The 18,554-nt window shown below is 34.6% G+C and overlaps 1 protein-coding gene across 2 annotated transcripts in view; it reads left to right on the top strand.

Annotated features, from left to right (window-relative positions):
- Positions 1-13,494, top strand: part of LOC123558703 (glutamate receptor 2-like) — a 98,529-nt gene extending 85,035 nt beyond the window's left edge. The window contains exons 9-19 of one of the 2 annotated variants that reach the window (XM_053544403.1): positions 869-976; positions 3,186-3,296; positions 3,491-3,565; positions 5,513-5,689; positions 5,975-6,327; positions 8,463-8,664; positions 9,068-9,315; positions 9,744-9,849; positions 10,935-11,087; positions 11,657-11,743; positions 12,947-13,494. In XM_053544403.1, coding sequence (XP_053400378.1) covers positions 869-976; positions 3,186-3,296; positions 3,491-3,565; positions 5,513-5,689; positions 5,975-6,327; positions 8,463-8,664; positions 9,068-9,315; positions 9,744-9,849; positions 10,935-11,087; positions 11,657-11,743; positions 12,947-13,045 — 1,719 coding nt within the window. In that variant the 3' untranslated portion in view covers positions 13,046-13,494. The other variant, XM_053544402.1, reaches the window with a different exon arrangement.
- Positions 13,495-18,554: the final 5,060 nt, after the last annotated feature.

Here is an 18,554-nt window from a genome sequence, read left to right as displayed (position 1 = left end):
CCTGTTTTTGCTTACAGTGAGATATAAAGTGCCCCGTAAACCGGTTCAGTCAACACATGTTCCATGATTCACCGTTCAAAGTTGTGCCCAACTGTGTTCCTGAAATAATAGTTTTCTCCCTCTTGTTCAATTGTTTAACCCTTATCATGCTGGACACGACTGATTCTACCTGTGCGACCAGTGTAGGTCATAGTCAGCCTACACATCCGTGCAGTCTGATCAAGATCTGCACTGTTCACCTTCAGTCACTATCTTTTGGTAAGCAGATGTTCTAGTGTTAACACGCTCAACTGTCAGTCCAGAGGTCCGGGGTTCGAATACATCTGTGCAAAGATCTGGCGTGTAAATTTAGAAATCTCAAAATATTCTTTTGTGTCATCAACCAAACAATAAAAAACAGTATTGCATCTTCCAAGGAAAGAAGGCTTCGTGTGTATGAGTGCTATACTCCGGGCACGACAATAATCAGGCTGTCCGTGGCAAAATTCGCCTGACATGTCTATATCTAAAAGATTTCTCTCTTTGTTCTCGAGCTTTCTCTCACTCTCTCCCTTTGGTCAGATTGCTTTGTGTCTGTACTTGTACAGGACGAGACGGCGCCCTGAGTGTCTGAGTTTGTATGTAAACACTTTTGAAAAAGGGTGCTTTATAGATATGTGTTAAATTTTAAAACAATAATCAAGGAATGTCTGTTAATATCCTGTTTGAACTCTACATGTATTAAGATCTCAATTCTTAATACAACACATGAAAATTTACTTCTTCCTAAAAGAAGCATTTCATTGAAATTCTTAAGTTACCTTTTGTTTTAAATCTTAAAAGAGCATTTTGTAACCTATTCATTAAGTAAGAATATAATTAATTACAGGTAACGATCTATGGTTTGACAGGCCATATAGAATTTGACGGTAATGGTGTACGGCAGAATTACATTTTCAGGGTTTTTCAGTTGGAGCACAAGAAACCACTTCGAGAGGTAAATAATCTATTTCCGCATTGTCGTCTGCTTCTCTGATAAGTATGCAATACTGTTAATCAGACAGTACGTTAGCATGCACTGAACTTTAAATGTTGACCTACTACAAATTATACATTTCCATTAGAAAACATTATCTAAACTATTTTATGAGGCCCCAAATCGGTCACTCCATTTATTATCTTCCTATGCATTTTCTTCCACTGATACATCATTTATTTCAATTATGAATACAAAGCCATATATTCAACTTCCGTCGAAAATGGCGTAATGCTGGCGTCTCGGCGTTCCATGTATCAAACAGTTCATCGTTTCATACGATTTTTAGGTTTATCTATCGAAAATTAGTGTCACATTTGTCTGATATAACACTAGAAATACAAATGTAGTACATGTTATAAAATAATAATAATAATAATAATAATAATAATAATAACACAGCCATTCAAATATTACCGTGATCTGTAATGATGAATTCAGCAAAATGTGACAATGCATGTATACCAACATATTGTATGAAGTACAACTTCCAAAGTTTTCAATAAATTTGATCAGAAAACAACATCGATTCTATTATCGTGTGTATGCTGAACTAAACAGCTAACTCGCCATTTCTATTTTCCCGATATTATACAAATTATTAAAAGTAATTATTTAAACTTAGCATATGCTAGAAAGAATATTTCAATGATGATATCGCACAAATTCAACTAAATGAAACTTCGCTATCATAAAGTTTCACTCATTTTATGGCTTCAAGCGCTTTTAAAAGTCACAAAATAAACTTAAATGTCTAGAACTTACAAATCAGCGAAAATTCCGTGTGATGTTTAAACATTTTCATATATCAATCTAAAGTCTACACTATATTAAGATCACAGAACCTCCCTCTGAATGTTAACATCGCAATACCTCCCTCTAAACGTTAGCATTGCAAAATTTCCCTCTAAAAATTATCTTGGTAAATTCCTATCTCTGTACCTTCATCCTAAATGATAACTGCATAGTATCTTCCTCTAAATGTTAATTACGTAGAATAGGTATATTTATTGATTTGCATGTTAAGACTGTCCCCCGAAGACCAAACACCTTAGAAGTATCTATTTATGTATCTATTATTACTTACATTCAACATACTGTGTATTACCATATTATATGTAAACTAAATAAATCATAAATTAATTATTCATTTTATGATTTCCGTCTGCAGTTGGCAGAACAGTTCGGCGTTTGATCCCTTGAGAAGCAATTGAACCATGCCTAATCTAAATATGCAGTCTTTGGTATCTAACGTGTCTTCTATTTGCTTTAAATGCAAGTTGTACCCTCTCCCCCACACCCTCCCCCATTTTATTTCATTGTTGTATTATCTAGTAAACAGATAACGGGTTTCCTGACTCGCATGTTGTGAAATTAAAGCATTCTATCTCTTGTATAACAGCTGACTGTGTACCCGCATTCATAGCCCAATCACTGCTTTTATCGATCTTCATCAAATTACAAGTTCATTGCTTTAAGCTGAAATCACATTATACCTTATTTGAAATTCACGATGCTGGTAACTACAGACATTCCTTATTTTAAAGACATTCACCGTACATCTTTCACTGAAATAATTTTATTTTAAATATTTCTTTAAATGTGGAAAAACTGCACCAAATGAATTTACTTGACTATATATATATACTAGGTTTTGTTTGTTGAGCTACATTTACAATTAAATGTCATATACAGTTTTAACGTGTTCCAAATTGTTTAATAATACGTGTAAAAGGTGAACCTAACTCGCATATGTATATACATACAAACATGTAAATTTGATGTTGAAGTACTATTTCATATCTTCAAACATCACTGAGTGTAATATATTTTAATAGCTTTGGCTGCACAAACACTTCTAATGTAAGTTTTCATGTTCTTCTTTTTGATACCTTAACTTTAGAATTTTACGTCGTAATCAGTGATGCAACGACCTGATCATTAGATCTAAGATAGTGGATCCGCAATGATATTCGGCAATTTCCGTATGATTACGTATTCTCCGTAAGTGATCTCGGCATTTTCCGGCAGGTTGCTCGTATGAATCTCTGTAGCAGCCGGTGAATGCCGAAGTAGCTTTAGGAGAATATGATAATCGAACGAAAATTGTCGAATGTGATTACGGGTCTATTACCTCTATTACCATAACCGACACCACTTGTCTTTGAAGGTTGGATTTTGGACTCCCAAAGGAGGATTTAATACAACACTACCGAAACTTGAAGTATTTAAAGCGCCCACTGGTGACACAAACCGGACGCTGCGTGTCGTTACAATAAAGGTAGGTGATTCAACAAACATGCTGTTGAACGATTGTTTACAATGTGGAATTTGATCAATTTAAGAAACACCAGAATATTTGAGAGATACAAATTAACGCCTGCTTTACTACATTTCATTTAAACTTTTCTATTTATACTTTTCATAAGCTCTATTACGGCAATATTCGATACAAATAATATATCATTGTTGTAGGAAGAGCCCTTTGTTCAGTTCAAAAAGGGAACAGACATGTCTGGAGCACCACTAGTAAACGGAAGGTACTTGGAGGTAAGGGGTTGCTCTTTTTAAACACATTTAGGTACTGAAACTAAAGTATAAACCAATTACATATACATTAGTGAATTAATGTAGAACTTTTAGTAAACTGAAAATCTCTAAAGGTGAAAGAAAAAACAACAACATTTAGCATGTAGCCTACTCAAACCCCAGTCCTATAATAATATACACGCGTTTAGAAATAATATAGATAACAGGGCCATGTTTTATTAGGTCGCGGATCCGCTCATCGGCCGCGTTAAACAAAGGCGTGAAAAATGGTACGAGCAGCTTTCTTCCTTGTAGCTGGGAGTTTGCCAATTATCAGTGTCTGTTAAATATGACAGAGTGGGGTATAATGCAGTGTGCCAACAGCTTAAATTTGCAGTTAGGCAGCATTGTAAAGTTTGGCACTGTACTCATTGCTACCAGTGGACACATCTTTTACATGACTGAAAAAATGTTGAAAAAAAACACTAAACATTTACACACACAACTTGTACGCACGCATGCACGAACGCATGCACATAGTTCAATATAATTACAGTCAAACCTGTCTACAAAGACCATCCGTGGGAGAGACAAAATGTGGTCTTTACTGGGAGGTGGTTTTTATTCACAGGTTAAAATACAATGTAAATATTAAAATAGGAAAGAAAACATGTGGTCTTTAGAGCAAGGTGGTCTTTGTTCAGAGGTGGTCTTCAACACAGGTTTGACTGTATGTAAGCACGGTGAGGAGGTTTTACGCCAGTGTAATAATTTCAGCGCGGTATATAACTAACATAATTTTGCTACATATTATTTCGACTCTAACAAGTATTTTATGTAAAAATGGATTAAAAATTGAATTACTATTTCTTGATGCGCATATTGTGCCAACGAAAACAGATTGACGTGACATCAACGCTTCATTTCATATTTGGCAATACATGTACTTCATTCATTTGTTATGTAAATAGTGCTCAACTCTGTATAGAGCAGCCAATCGATGGAATGACAAAATGTGGATGCTTGGATGCTTACAACTTGAAATTTGAACAAAAACCTAAATTTGGAAAGTAGGCTTACTTGCTGCTTAAAGCTGCTGAAATCAGGTGGTCACTGTCGCAAGTTTAACTGCTGAATACATGTGGCCACTGTCGCAAGTTTTACAGCTGAATACAGGCGGCCACTGTCGCAAGTTTGACTGCTGAATACAGGTGGCCACTGTCGCAAGTTCGACTGCTGAATACAGGTGGCTAATGTCGCAAATTTGATTGCTGAATACAGATGGCCACTGTCTCAAGTTTTGCTAATGAATACAGGTGGCCACTGTCGCAGGTTTGACTGCTGAATACATGTGGCCACTGTCGCAAGTTTGACTACTGAATACATGTGGCCACTGTTGCGAGTTTGACTGTTGAATACAGGTGGCCACTGTCGCAGGTTTGACTGCTGAATACAGGTTGCCACTTTCGCCAGTTTGACTGCTGAATACATGTGGCCGCTGTTGTAAGTTTGACTACTGAATACAGGTGGCCACTGTCGCATGATTGACGGCTGAATATAGGTGGCAACTGTTGCAAGTTTGACTTCTGAATACAGGTGGCCACTGTCGCAGGTTTGACTACTGAATACAGGTGGTCACTGCCGCTAGTTTGACTGCTGAATACATGTGGCTAATGTCGCAAGTCTGACTGCTGAATACATATGGCCACTGTTGCAGGATTGGCTGCTGAATACATGTGGCCACTTTTGCAAGGTCTGCTGTTGAATACATGTGGCCACTGTCGCAGGTTTGACTGCTGAATACATGTAGCTATTGTCACAAGTTTTGCTGCTGAATACAGGTGGCCACTGTCACAGGATTGGCTGCCGAATACAGATGGCCGCTGTCGCAAGTTTGGCTGCTGAATACAGATGGCCACTGTCGCATGTTTTACTGTATTTTTGCCGTTTTATTTTTCTATGCATCAGGGTTACTGCATTGATCTAGCGGAAGAGCTACAGAAAACGTCTTCCCGCTATTATGACTATTATATTGATCTGGTTGGGGACGACAATTATGGTGCAAGAGAGGAAGATTTGGGATGTTGGAATGGGATGATTGGAGAACTTTTAAGCACTCACGGGTGTCCTAACGGAACGAGAAAGGTACCGACAGGTTGATCACTACACTGACGATTTTACTGCATATAAAATGATTACATTTGTTTCAATTTAAATTTACATCTGTACATTTGTAAGTATTTTAAATGAAATGTTTCAGGAGCCCATATTTTAACGTCTCAATAGCTGAGTACCCGGATTTTTTTTGTCAGAAGTATGACGTAGGGTATACTTGATATTTCCATATTTTGTGTTTTAATTTCAGTTGTGAACTTTTATTGCCAATATAACATATGCAAAACTATATAAGTGTTTTATGTAATTTTGTAGAAAGCGGATATTGCCATTGCGCCACTTACTATAAATGAAGAGAGACAACGCGCTGTAGACTTCACAAAACCTTTTATGAAGACGGGTATCAGCATTATGATCAAGAAACCGGACAAGGAAAAACCGGGCGTTTTCTCTTTTATGTATCCACTTTCAAACCAAGTATGGCTGTGTGTCATGGTAGCGTTCGTTGCCGTCAGCTTGGTGCTATTTTTCGTCGGAAGATGGAGTCCGTACGAGTGGTCGGACTTGGATCCTAAAGGAGGATCACCTATTAACAATTTTAATTTGTTGAATACATTTTGGTTTTCTCTTGGTGCTTTAATGCAGCAGGGCTCTGATACTTTCCCCAGGTTGGTAAGGGTGCTGAAATACAAGTTATTGATGAATAATGTAGTAATTATGTTAAAAGAAACATAATGCCCCGAGCACTCGTCAGTACAAGCTTTGTACGGATTATTAATAACCAGCCCATTTGTTTACTTGGCAATTTTTCGAATTTTATACAACACTGAACTGCATGTTTTCATTAAGTTTTTCTGTTTCTAGTAAAGTTTTCTTTGATTTGTTTTGCATGCTAAGACTGGTCTGTCATTCCATTTGGGCAGTACCATTTACTATTTGGGCAGTACCATTTACTATTCAAAGAGAAGAGGTATTCACTGTCACTGAAAATTTACTGACTGAATAGCTAACTGTGCAGATCATGATGATGATCAGCCTGCACATCCACAACTGAGGCAAAATCACTTGCCGTCAGCAGGCTAAAGGTTTAAGTTGATGGACTATATTTCAAAGACGTCTAATGCACGAGTTTTTTTTTATGAATGCTTGGTCAGATTCCAGCGATGAAAGAGATTTTTAATAAGACACGTAATGTTTTCTTTTATTAAAACAGTCCGCGGAATCTGGACTTATGATAAAAAGGTTTAACTAAGTAAAATCTGAGAGTTATATTAAATCTTTTGAAAAAGTATTCATCTTGTTTAAATAATGAGGTAAAATTACCAAGGATGTTATTGTGCGTACCCAATGTTGTTAAGTAGTTTTGCTCGAGCCGGTGCTAAGCGTTATGAGTTGTGTTTGCAATTGGGATCCTCCGAACAGACTCGATCAAAGCGGGTTTGAAATCATTTTTCTTCCTATAACATATCAATAAGAAATACATGCAAGTTATTCGTTGCCTCTAGACCTATTGATTAAAGTCGCTGACTCGTAACCTGGCTTGTGGTTTAGACTAAGGTGAGGAGCCATTCAGATAGCTTACAGAAGATAGGCGATTTATTTGTAAACTATGTAAATGGATTTTTCATGCATTATTACTGTTTTTCTCTTTTATTTCTTGTTAATGTTATTTATCAACAATTTCATTCTTATATTTGTATTCAACGTTTTGTTAATGATATGTATTTATAGTTTATTCATACATTTTGCCTAAATATCATGTTCTTGTTATGCATTTAAAGTTTATGTATACATTTTGTACGTCTTGCTGATGCTTTTATGTATACATTTTATTTTTTATGTCTTGCTGATGCTAGGTGTTTATAGTATATTCATACATTATGTCTTTTATATATTTTTGATTATTATTTAATATTATGAATTTATAGTTTTCTCATACAGTGTGTTTTAATGTCTTGCTGATGCTTATTCATATATTCTATCTTTTTGATATTATGTATTTATAGTTTATTCACATTTTTTTTCTGTTATGTCTTTATATTATGCATAAATACATAACTAGATATTTTGTCTTTCACGTCTTACTGATATTATGTATTTATGGTTTATTTCTTTTATGTTTGTTGATGTTATGTGTTTACAGTTAATTCATACATTTTGTCTTTTACGTCTTGCCAATGTTATGTATTTATAGTTAATTCATACATTTTGTATTTTTTACGTCTTGCCAATGTTATGTATTTATAGTTTATTCAGACATTTAGTCTTTTATGTTTTGTTGTTGATGATATTTTCATCCACATAATACCCTGCTCGGTTTACAAATTAGATGAAAATGCACTTTTCAAAAATGAATTTGCAGTTATTACCACATGAAAAATTGCCAGACATGTAATATTTCTCGAGAATTTATCAGCCCCTGGACGCATTTCCACCTCATATGATCTTGTTTGAATATTTTGCCGAGTATTGCTTTATGATGTGAAGTTTATTAAATACAAAGCAGAAAATTTTGATAATATTCACCAGATCAGTAAAATCTTCACATTAAGGCTGAGAATATCAGTAAATATATCCTGTTTTATAAGGCAAAGAATATTGGCGAGATATGTTTTGAAATGTCATATTCAGGCTTAGAATGTCATATAGAAATGTCAAAACCAAGCAAAATCGAATCAAAATTTCTGTCGCGGAATGAGAAGATAATATTTCTTTTTTCTTACAAATAAATACGAAATAATGTTAACGAAATGTCGCTGATCATACGTGGAACGTATTTACCTACAATTTATTGTTTCTTCAGATCCTATTCAGGAAGGATAGTTGGGAGTGCTTGGTGGTTCTTCACGCTTATACTTATATCGTCCTACACTGCAAATTTGGCTGCTTTTCTCACTATAGAACGTCTTACACCGCCAATTAGTGGAGCTGATGACCTGGTCAAAAAAGGCAGTGATATCGCCTTTGGTACATTAAAAAGTGGATCTAGCAGAGCCTTCTTTGAGGTAACATGAAAATCACATGCACGATTCATTCAGGTATTTCTACCAACAGTTCCATACCACATGAACACGTAGTTAGAAACCTACTGTAGTAACTAGTACTCGACAGCGTATGCCTCCGGGTATTTTTTTAGTTTTAATTCAGTTGGAAAATGAAACTAAAGACTTCAGCGCCATTTTTAACTAGCTTAGATATATCTGCGTCAATAAAACTTTGTACGAAATAAGATTATTAGAGTTACAAGGATGTTATTAGATTTACAAATGTATGCCTGCATTACTTACGAGCTTAGTCTCATTAAGAGCCAAAGATTTCACAATATACGTGACCCAACTACATTGAAGTTTCAAAAGGTATATGGCAGCCTAGAATCCAACTGATAACTCGTAAAATGCATTTCTTCAGGATTCGAAAGTGAGCACTTATCTGAAGATGTGGCAATACATGGAGGCTAACTTTGAAACAGTAATGGTTAGTGATACTTCAAAAGGTGTCGAGAAAGTGAGAAATAGCAAAGGAAAATACGCATTCTTGCTGGAATCTGCTTACAACGTTTATCATAACCAAAGAAAACCGTGTAACACAATGAAGGTGGGACAAAATTTAGACAGCAAAGGTTACGGTGTAGCTACACCGGTGAATTTTTATTTAAAGTAAGTGAGGACTGTTCCTTAATAAAAATGTGTTTCAGAAAGTCATTATAGTAGCTCCATATAGTCACAGGGATAGAAAGCCTGTCGCTGTCTAAAAAGTTCTTTATTTATTTCTACCGGGACTGACCGTTACATTAAGGTACAGGCAGGATAATGCAACTGCTTCTACAGATTTACTGAGGGAAGCTTACGATATTTTATTAAGTAGTCGTAAAACGATAGCTGTATACGAATTATTTCAAAGCAATTTTTTTTCTAGTTTTATCGGATATCTAAATTCATGGTTTATGTAATACTTTATTCATGAATAACTTATTTGCTCATCAGAGAAAGTGATCCCCCCACCACCACCCTTCAAAAAACAATGATCATACACCGTGAAACTGTGCAATTTGTTCTGTAACTAAAACATATGAATTATTTTCTAGCAATCAACTTAATCTAGCAGTCCTTAAGCTACTGGAGACAGGTCAGCTAATGAAGCTGGAACAGAAATGGTGGTACTCTAAGGGAATGTGCGGGACGAATAAAAAGGTATATATTCACATTTTAAGGAATAATAAATTTACACAAAGGTGACATACGATTTTGTTTTGACTTTGCAAAATAAAAAAAAAAATCACGAAACTAAAAAGCAAAAATGTTCGTGCAATCATTTTTGGAACAAAAAAAAATAAAATAAAATCGCGAAACCAAATAAAATGTTCGTCCAAAAACAATAAAGTTGCGAAACCAACAAATGTTGTTCATGCATTTATTTTTTAGATAATATTGCGAGGCCAACGGCTGTTATCTTTTAATTAACCGTCGAATACAAAATGTATTATTTCGAATACTGAAATATGTTCAACTGTCATGTGCTGATTGGAAGAGAAAAGAAGAGTTGTCTGTAAGACATCCTCGACTATTCGGATTGTTTTCCCAGAAGCAGGAATATTACGCTAAATGTTAAAGTAGCTATAGAGTTTCAATCCAGTACCTGTGTTAGTTTTGGAGATAGTAACTTGCGTGCAATTTTAACCAGGATTTTCTAAGTCCAAAAGGGGCATAATTTGGCCAAAATGCATGTTAAGGTTATGCGATTTGATGCTGTTACCTAGTTTTATAACCCCAAGGAAGCTTTAATTCAATATCTGCATTAGTGTTGGAGACAGTGCATAGAGTCTCTAGGATTTTTTAAGTCCAAAAGGGGGCATAATTTGCCAAAATACAAATCAGAATTATTCTTTTAAATGATAGCTACAATATTATATACTTGCACGCAAAACTTTAACCAGGATTTTCTAAGTCCAAAGGGGGGGGGGGGGGGGGGGGGGTCAAAATTGGGCCTTATGCTATTACCTAGATTTATAATCCCAAAGACACATAGATGAATGTTAACCTGCAGCTGCCCCGAAAGTTTAAATGCTCAATATCTGTTTTAATGAGGAATCCATAACTCCATGATCTTTCTTGCATATTCAGAGTCTGTTATTTGTGACCGATTTTATGTACATTTATAGTTAATGTTTCTTCTCGAAGAATGCTACATCAAGCGTGCGTACACAATATAATATGCAATGAATATTTCATTTTGATTTGCTAATTGCACAATTGAATTACTTACAATTTTATTTCAGGACGCCACAACAAGTGCGCTAACGCTAAGTAATGTGTCTGGAATATTTCACATTCTTGTCGGCGGTCTTCTGCTGTCTATGATAGTTGCCTTATGTGAATATGTCATACATCAACGAATAAGAAAGCTTCGTGAAAGGGGTAAAATGAAAAAGGTAAACTTTTCGTCTTGAAATACCATATGACAAATTTGACCTTTTCGAATTCATGTGTCTATAGATTATCAGAGGTGTGTCGGGAAATATGTCTAGATTCTGAGTAACTTAATTAGAGGAATATTACTCCACGGACGATCGAGTGCAAAGCTATAAGATTGTTATAAGATGTCCAATTACCTTAAAGTCTATAAATGAAACATATTTTGTTCTGTGGGCAGAGTAATACTGACGTTTTTATATATGATATAGATCTAATATATATCTTATTCGTGTACGGAATCCATCGAAGTGACATCACAAATGACGTCAAATGTATGAATCATGGCGTTAGAGCGTCCATCGTTGTACTCTGAATTATTGTCATGTAACATCTTGCAATCGGTCTTGTTATTATGACCTAACAATCTTTAATGGCATAATTTTGTAACATGATAGTAACATTTTTCTTGTCAATAAGATAAAACTCCACTGTTGAAATGTTAGGCTACTCTTATTTTAGGTTATTTATGTAGAATTTCGAGCACCTGTTAGACTAGCTTGTTTATATTTTTTTCCATTTATTATAGATGAAACCTCAGACAGTACGAATAGTAAAGAAAGAACCATTAGAAGCATTAAAGGAAGCTGGCTACAGTGAGAGGGAAAATTCCGTAGTATGTCATGAATTCTGTTATTGTATAAGTAAAGAGCCTATTATTGCATATTCCTGCCAACAACATATTTACATGTTTACTTCGGAATTTTCACGACTTTAATTCTTGTATTTAATAAGCGGAAAGTTTTGTGTTAGAAAAATTGTCGACACAAATAAATATAGGATATATCATGAGTGTCTTTTCATATTGAATTTATTAAACGAGATGAATAAAATGCGAGGCTCTGTCGAGCATTTTATCAATTTTATTCAACGAGTTTAATAAATTCAATTTGCAAAGACATCAATGTAATATTCGTTTTGTCACATGTAAAACGGATATATCGATACTTGTCACATAATAGTTTGTTGGTGAATTTTTAGAAAATGGATTGCAGCAGCTAAAGCTGTACTTTTCTTCGTTAGAGTTTTGAATTTGTATTATATATCATACCAGTCATCTATAAAAACAATATGTTTTGACTTCAATCAAAAATTAAAAGGACAAACTTTATGTTAGATTTCCCTGACAGAAGCGTTCACCACATCAAAGTATAACTGTGTGCAACGGAATTTAGAGCACGGCTAACAGTAGCGATACTAGAAATTAGAAAACACAAAACTTCAAAGGAAAATGCCGCAGTCATGCAGTTTTTCTTGTTTTACATAACTAGACATACGCAATCAATGTAAATATATCATCATCATTTTTTTTTTCAGATAATTGGATGCTCCTAGAGTCGTGCAATATTACCGCTGCAGAACTCGTGCATATATCCACATACGAAGCTAATAACCTATGATTATTGTTTCAACTTGTTGGATATACGTCATCAATATAAGATACTATCTTCTTGTTTCAGCTAGCTATACTATCATCTTGTTGTTTAAACTATCCGGATATACGTTATTTATGTATTGTATCATCTTCTTTTCGTCTGGTATACGTCATCAATTTATATGTTGTCACCTTCTTGTTTCAGCTAAACCGATATTTGTCTCAAAGAATGCTACCATCTTCTTGTTTCAACTAACCTGGTATACGTCATCAAAATATGCTTTTCGGTTACACCTAACCGGAAAGCGTCATCAATGTATATTATCATGTTACAGCGAACCGGATATGCGTCATCAATGTATGCTATCATCCTCTACCAGCTAACCGGATATACGTAATGAATTTAAAATATACGTTATTTATGTTTGTTTTCATCTTTTACAGCTGACCGGATATACATCATCAGGGACAGCCGCTGCTACAGCTCCTCTTGTTACATTTGACAGTTCTAAATATAGCCACACGTCGAGCCCTGAGCATTGACATATGTCAAATATCCATCCACCAATTGTTATACATTAACAGTTGCGACATTCATTTGCCATCTATATTGCTGAAAAAAAAACGTTTCTCTTTGAGCATTTTAGTTTTTGAACACATTGTTCTTTGTCGCAATAACTTTTCTCGTGATTTGAATAATAACAGTCCATCTGCTTAGTGTTTGACTCCATTTGAAAGGCAGTATGCATTTTTAATCTTTTAATGATTTTTCAAGTCAAAACATTTTAACCAACAGAACAACATACTCAGTTGTATATCTTTGATACCCAATTATCTTATACGATCAAAACTCTGCATGATACTAATGCTGAATGGTTACAACATACATTGACAGTAACAATTATCTCTCTGTTGATAGAACAGCTGTTTAATTATGTTGAAAATACGAACTTGAACAGTCGAAAGGCCTTTTGTCTAAAATCTCCAGTCTTCCGCGTAGTCAGGTTAGAGTATTCAGAATAACACAGCTTCATTCAATGAACTTCATGTTGTCAGAAGTTGTTGAAAAGTTGCCATTTTAAAATAGTTTAAAAGTGTGGATTTTAAGTTCCTTTGCAGTTCTTACATTATCAAATTTGTCGTTCTTTCTCGTGCCATTTAATAGTTTAAATATGAAATGGTTGGACCAAGTTTTCCGATTAGTAATCATATTCGCGCATTGTGTGATTGTTGATAGAGTATTGAAAACTGACTGAAAAGTTTTAGTATTTGCTCACTATAATGATATCATAATACTTTGGAATCATTTCATTCCGAGTGCATAGATTTTCGAAGTTTTGGTAAAAACGGCTTTTTATAGGCGCATAAATAAATGGATTGTTACGTTTTAAGAGCAAACATATGCATGGGTTTTCTGTGGGGTGGGAGGGGGTGGGGCTGAATTTCCGTGAATTTAAAAAACCTTGAAAATCGACGATAAATGGTACGCATAGTATTAGAATTTAAAAGCTGTTTCAGATAACGTATCGCTACTTTGGCAAATAAACCGGCGGTAAATAGCTGTTAGAACCAATAGACCAAAAATCTTATAACTAGCATACATGCAAGTATGAGCACTATTAGTTCTGACTGATATCTGTGTAGAATAGTTTTCATTACATGATTCTTTATATCAATCGCCGTGCTGTTGACTGGTCTATAGTTCAACATTAACGATTATGCTGGGTTTAAGTCAAAACTTGAAGAAAAACAATTTGAAAAAATAATTATGTCTGATGACTTGTATTCGAACAGTCACTGAATGGCTTGCCAGTCAATTGGCAAAACTATCACTATTAGTCTTTCGCACGTCGGGCAATTGTTTTGGCTACTGATCAACAAGCCATTCAGTTAGTTAGCGTATATTTATTAAAAATCATATTGGTAATGCGAAATAGATAATGTATTACTTTACTAAGTGTGTAAATTAATATTTTGTATGGACTTTTCCAATCTCTAGTGAGAATCGAGACTGTTGTTAAAAGATGTAATGTTAACATAAATTATTTATTATCTTAACATACACCATTGTCTTCCTAGAGACTTTCACATTGCAAGGCTTGGGTTTGTTCGTGTTTTTTTTTCTCGTGATATATTTGTTGTGTGTAAATATCTTTCAAATAAATTGCCTTTTTATAGTGACCTATTGTCTGTACTTTATAACATCCATTGCTGTTAAATGACTAAATGGAATATTTAAGAAATAAGTTATAGCAAAACAGTGCTTTATCACTATTTATGCACAGAGAGTAGTTTTAGGTCAGAGAACACCAATTCAAAAAGGTACAGACAACTTACTGGGAATGAGGTAAGTGTATACCTGGGAATAAAGTAGTCTCTGTGCGTTCTGATTGGTCTGTCATGTAAACAAATCCAAGAAGTGATTATTATTTTTCAAAATGGAATATTTTTACTGCATTTACAGTATTTTATTAAATATTTTGACAAAATTTGCTACATTTTATGTGTATTGAAAAAAGTTTCATCAAATGAATTTCTCCCGCCATGACAACGATGTAAACAGGGGGTCATCTCATTCACACGAAAATTACTTAGATAAAGTATCACTATTCATGTAATTTTTGTCTGATATTTTGGTGGATCTAAGATAGTTCTCGAAGAAAATGCGATTGGATATACAGGTTTCGATTATGGAAGGCCGTACACGCCATAATGTTATAATGGAAGTCTATGGGAAAACAATTGGTGTTCTCTAAACTATAGGCTGGTAAATATGACAAACGCTGGGGGGTGGGGGATAAACATTTATGTGCAAATTATCGATCAGTAGTTTATCAGTAGTCTTATGTAAAATCCTTGTATCGTTTATCCGAGGTGCAATCATGAACCACATTGACACTTCTGAACTTTTTATAAAACTTCAAGATTTTAGGTCAAATAGGGCTTGTATTAATCAATTACGCTGACAGCAATGCTTGCAAAGTGGTGGCAATTTGGACGACATGTACTTAGATTTCGCGAAAGTGTTAGATAGTGTTCTATACAAGAGACTTTTGAATACATTGTACGTTTATGGTATTAGGGACACTGCTTGATGGTGGATTGAGAGCTTTAACAGCAAATTCGTGTTAATAATATGCATTCTAACAGTCAAAAGTGGAAACTCTAAGGGTAGTGTTTTAGGTCCTACACATTTTCTGATATAAGTTAACGATCTTCCCGAGGTTGTTCAAACCGTAGTAAAAATATTTGCCAATGATACAAAGTTACACCGTGAAGAAGAAACAAAGTTACACTGTGAAGTTACACCGTGAAGATACAAAGTTATACCGTGAAGATACAAAGTCACACCCTGAAGATACAAAGTTATACCGTAAAGATACAAAGTTACACCCTGAAGATACAAAGTTATACCGTGAAGATACAAAGTTACACCCTGAAGATACAAAGTTATACCGTGAAGATACAAAGTTATTCCGTGTATTATCACATGTCTCTGATAGAGAGAGCATACAGATTGGTACTGCCAGTATTTATCGCTATGAAATTGGAATGTAAACACAATACGTTTCTGTGAGAAATCTGCAAATCAATATACATATATAAGTTTTGTTTCCAGTTTTTTTAAAAAGACAGTTTTTCACTCACCACCTTTTATTTCTAGGACGTCAATATTCAGTATATGGCTTATACAAAAATAATCATGTGATCATTTACAACAAAATGTTTTGAATGAATGTAATGTTAATACAACTCAATTTTGGAAATCAATTGGAAAAATAGGTATTAGTAGTAGTAAGAATAATAGTATACCTTTCGAAGTTGTTCTTGATGACGGATCTATATCTTCTAAAGCTTGTGATGTTTTGAACAGGTGGAAGACTGATTTTAGTTCTTTGTATAACGGTAGTAGTAACAATGGCTCAACCAATGTTGATGTGATTGACAACAATCCTGAAGGGGCTAATAATCCATTGTTCAATGATAACATATCTATATTGGAAGTTAAGAAAGCAATTGGTCACGCAAAAAAGGGTAAAGCTTCTGGCATAGACAATATTCCAGTTGAGGTTCTCAAAAATGACACATCAGTTTTATTTTTACACGCATTATTTAATATTTGTTTTAGTAAAGGTATGGTTCCGTCTCTGTGGGGCTTGTGCATAATCAATCCTATACCAAAATCTTCAGCTAACGATCCGAGAAACCCGTTGTCATACAGAGGTATTTCACTGGCTAACTCGATGTACAAACTTTATTGCAATATATTAAATACTAGGCTTAGTAAATGGGCAGAGGATAACTTTAAAATTGTAGATGAACAGAATGGATTCAGAAAAAGGCGTAGCACAATAGATCAATTGTCTACGTTGACTAGCATAATAGAAACAAGGAAAAAGGGTAGACAATCGACTTTTTGTGCGTTTATTGATTTTACAAAAGCATATGATTTAATAAATAGAACCAAACTTTGGGAACGTCTTCAGAATATAGGAGTAACTGGTAAATTATTTTTAGCAATTAAGTCTCTCTATAATACAGTGTCCTCATGTGTTAGAGTTAATGGTTTAAATACCGATTGGTTTGAGGTTAAATGTGGATTGAGACAGGGATGTGTGTTATCTCCCCTTTTGTTTAATTTATATGTCAATGATTTGGCTTTATTTCTCCAGTCGTTTAATGCTGGTATTAAAGTTGATGATGACGTGGTATGTATATTGTTGTATGCTGATGATATTGTTTTAATAGCAGACAAACAAGAAGATTTACAATTTTTATTGGACCAGTTAGATTATTGGTGTGGTAGAAACAACATTAAAATCAATCCTATTAAAAGCAAAATTGTCCATTTTAGACCCAATTCTATTACTAGAGTTGACATTGTCTTCAAGTGTGGTGATTTTAACCTAGATATTGTCGACAGATATACCTATCTTGGCCTTGTTTTGCATGAACACCTTGACTATAATGTTACTGCTAAAGTTGTAGCCCAGAGTGCAAGTCGAGCCCCTGGACTTTTGATAGCGAAATGCAAAGCAATAGGTGGTTTTACATAATAAATTATGATGTATATACGAAATTATACAACTCACTGGTTTGGCCTGTTATTGACTATGGATCAGCTATTTGGGGCCTGAAATCTTTCTCATGTATTAATGCTATACATAATAGAGCCATGCGTTTCTTCCTTGGCGTGGGGAAATATACACCAAATGCAGCAGTTGTTGGTGAAATGGGATGGGATCCTCCAATAGTCCGACAATGGAAGACTATATGTAACTTGTGGTGCCGTATGTCTTCTCTTTCATTCCGTAGAATAAATAGACGTGTTGCACTCTGGGCTCAGTCTAAAGCTAGTTCTAGATGTAGAAATTGGTTCTATACTGTAATGAATAGGCTTACTAGTTTGGATTGTCACGTATACAGTACTATCAACCAAAATATAGGTAAAAACATGTTATTTGATATAGTAAAGCCCAAGTTAATGGACGAATTCATTAACGAGTGGAAAGTATCTATTAACAGAGTAAATGGTATACGTAATGTAGGCCGTAATAAATTACGCACATATTCTCTGTTTAAATCAAATTTTGATGTTGAACAATATTGTAAAATGATATTACCCCACCAACATCGGTCAGCTTTCAGTAAATTTCGGTGTGGAGTGGCACCGTTAAGAATTGAAACTGGTCGATATGAAAATCTTAATGTTATAGACAGAAAGTGCACTTTTTGCAATGCTATAGAAGATGAATGTCATGTCTTGTTTAATTGTCATATATACGGAGAATATAGACAAGAACTTTACATGAAAGCAGAGCATGTATGTCCTGCTTTCTCAAACATGACCGATATTGACAAACTGGTTTATTTATTTTCAAACCCACAATTGATAAGGATTACTGCCAAAACCTGTTTTAATATTTTACGTAAGCGATCTCTTATAATGTGTAAATAATGTCCCTATATTTCTTAGTTAAATAATTGTGTATTTATATAATACATATAGATGTTGTTAATCAGGCCCTCTTTAATCTGATTAAAGAGGATA

This window comes from Mercenaria mercenaria, chromosome 5, assembly GCF_021730395.1.
Source record: "Mercenaria mercenaria strain notata chromosome 5, MADL_Memer_1, whole genome shotgun sequence".
Lineage (NCBI taxonomy): Eukaryota > Metazoa > Mollusca > Bivalvia > Venerida > Veneridae > Mercenaria > Mercenaria mercenaria.
This window is presented reverse-complemented; position numbering and strand designations above follow the sequence as displayed.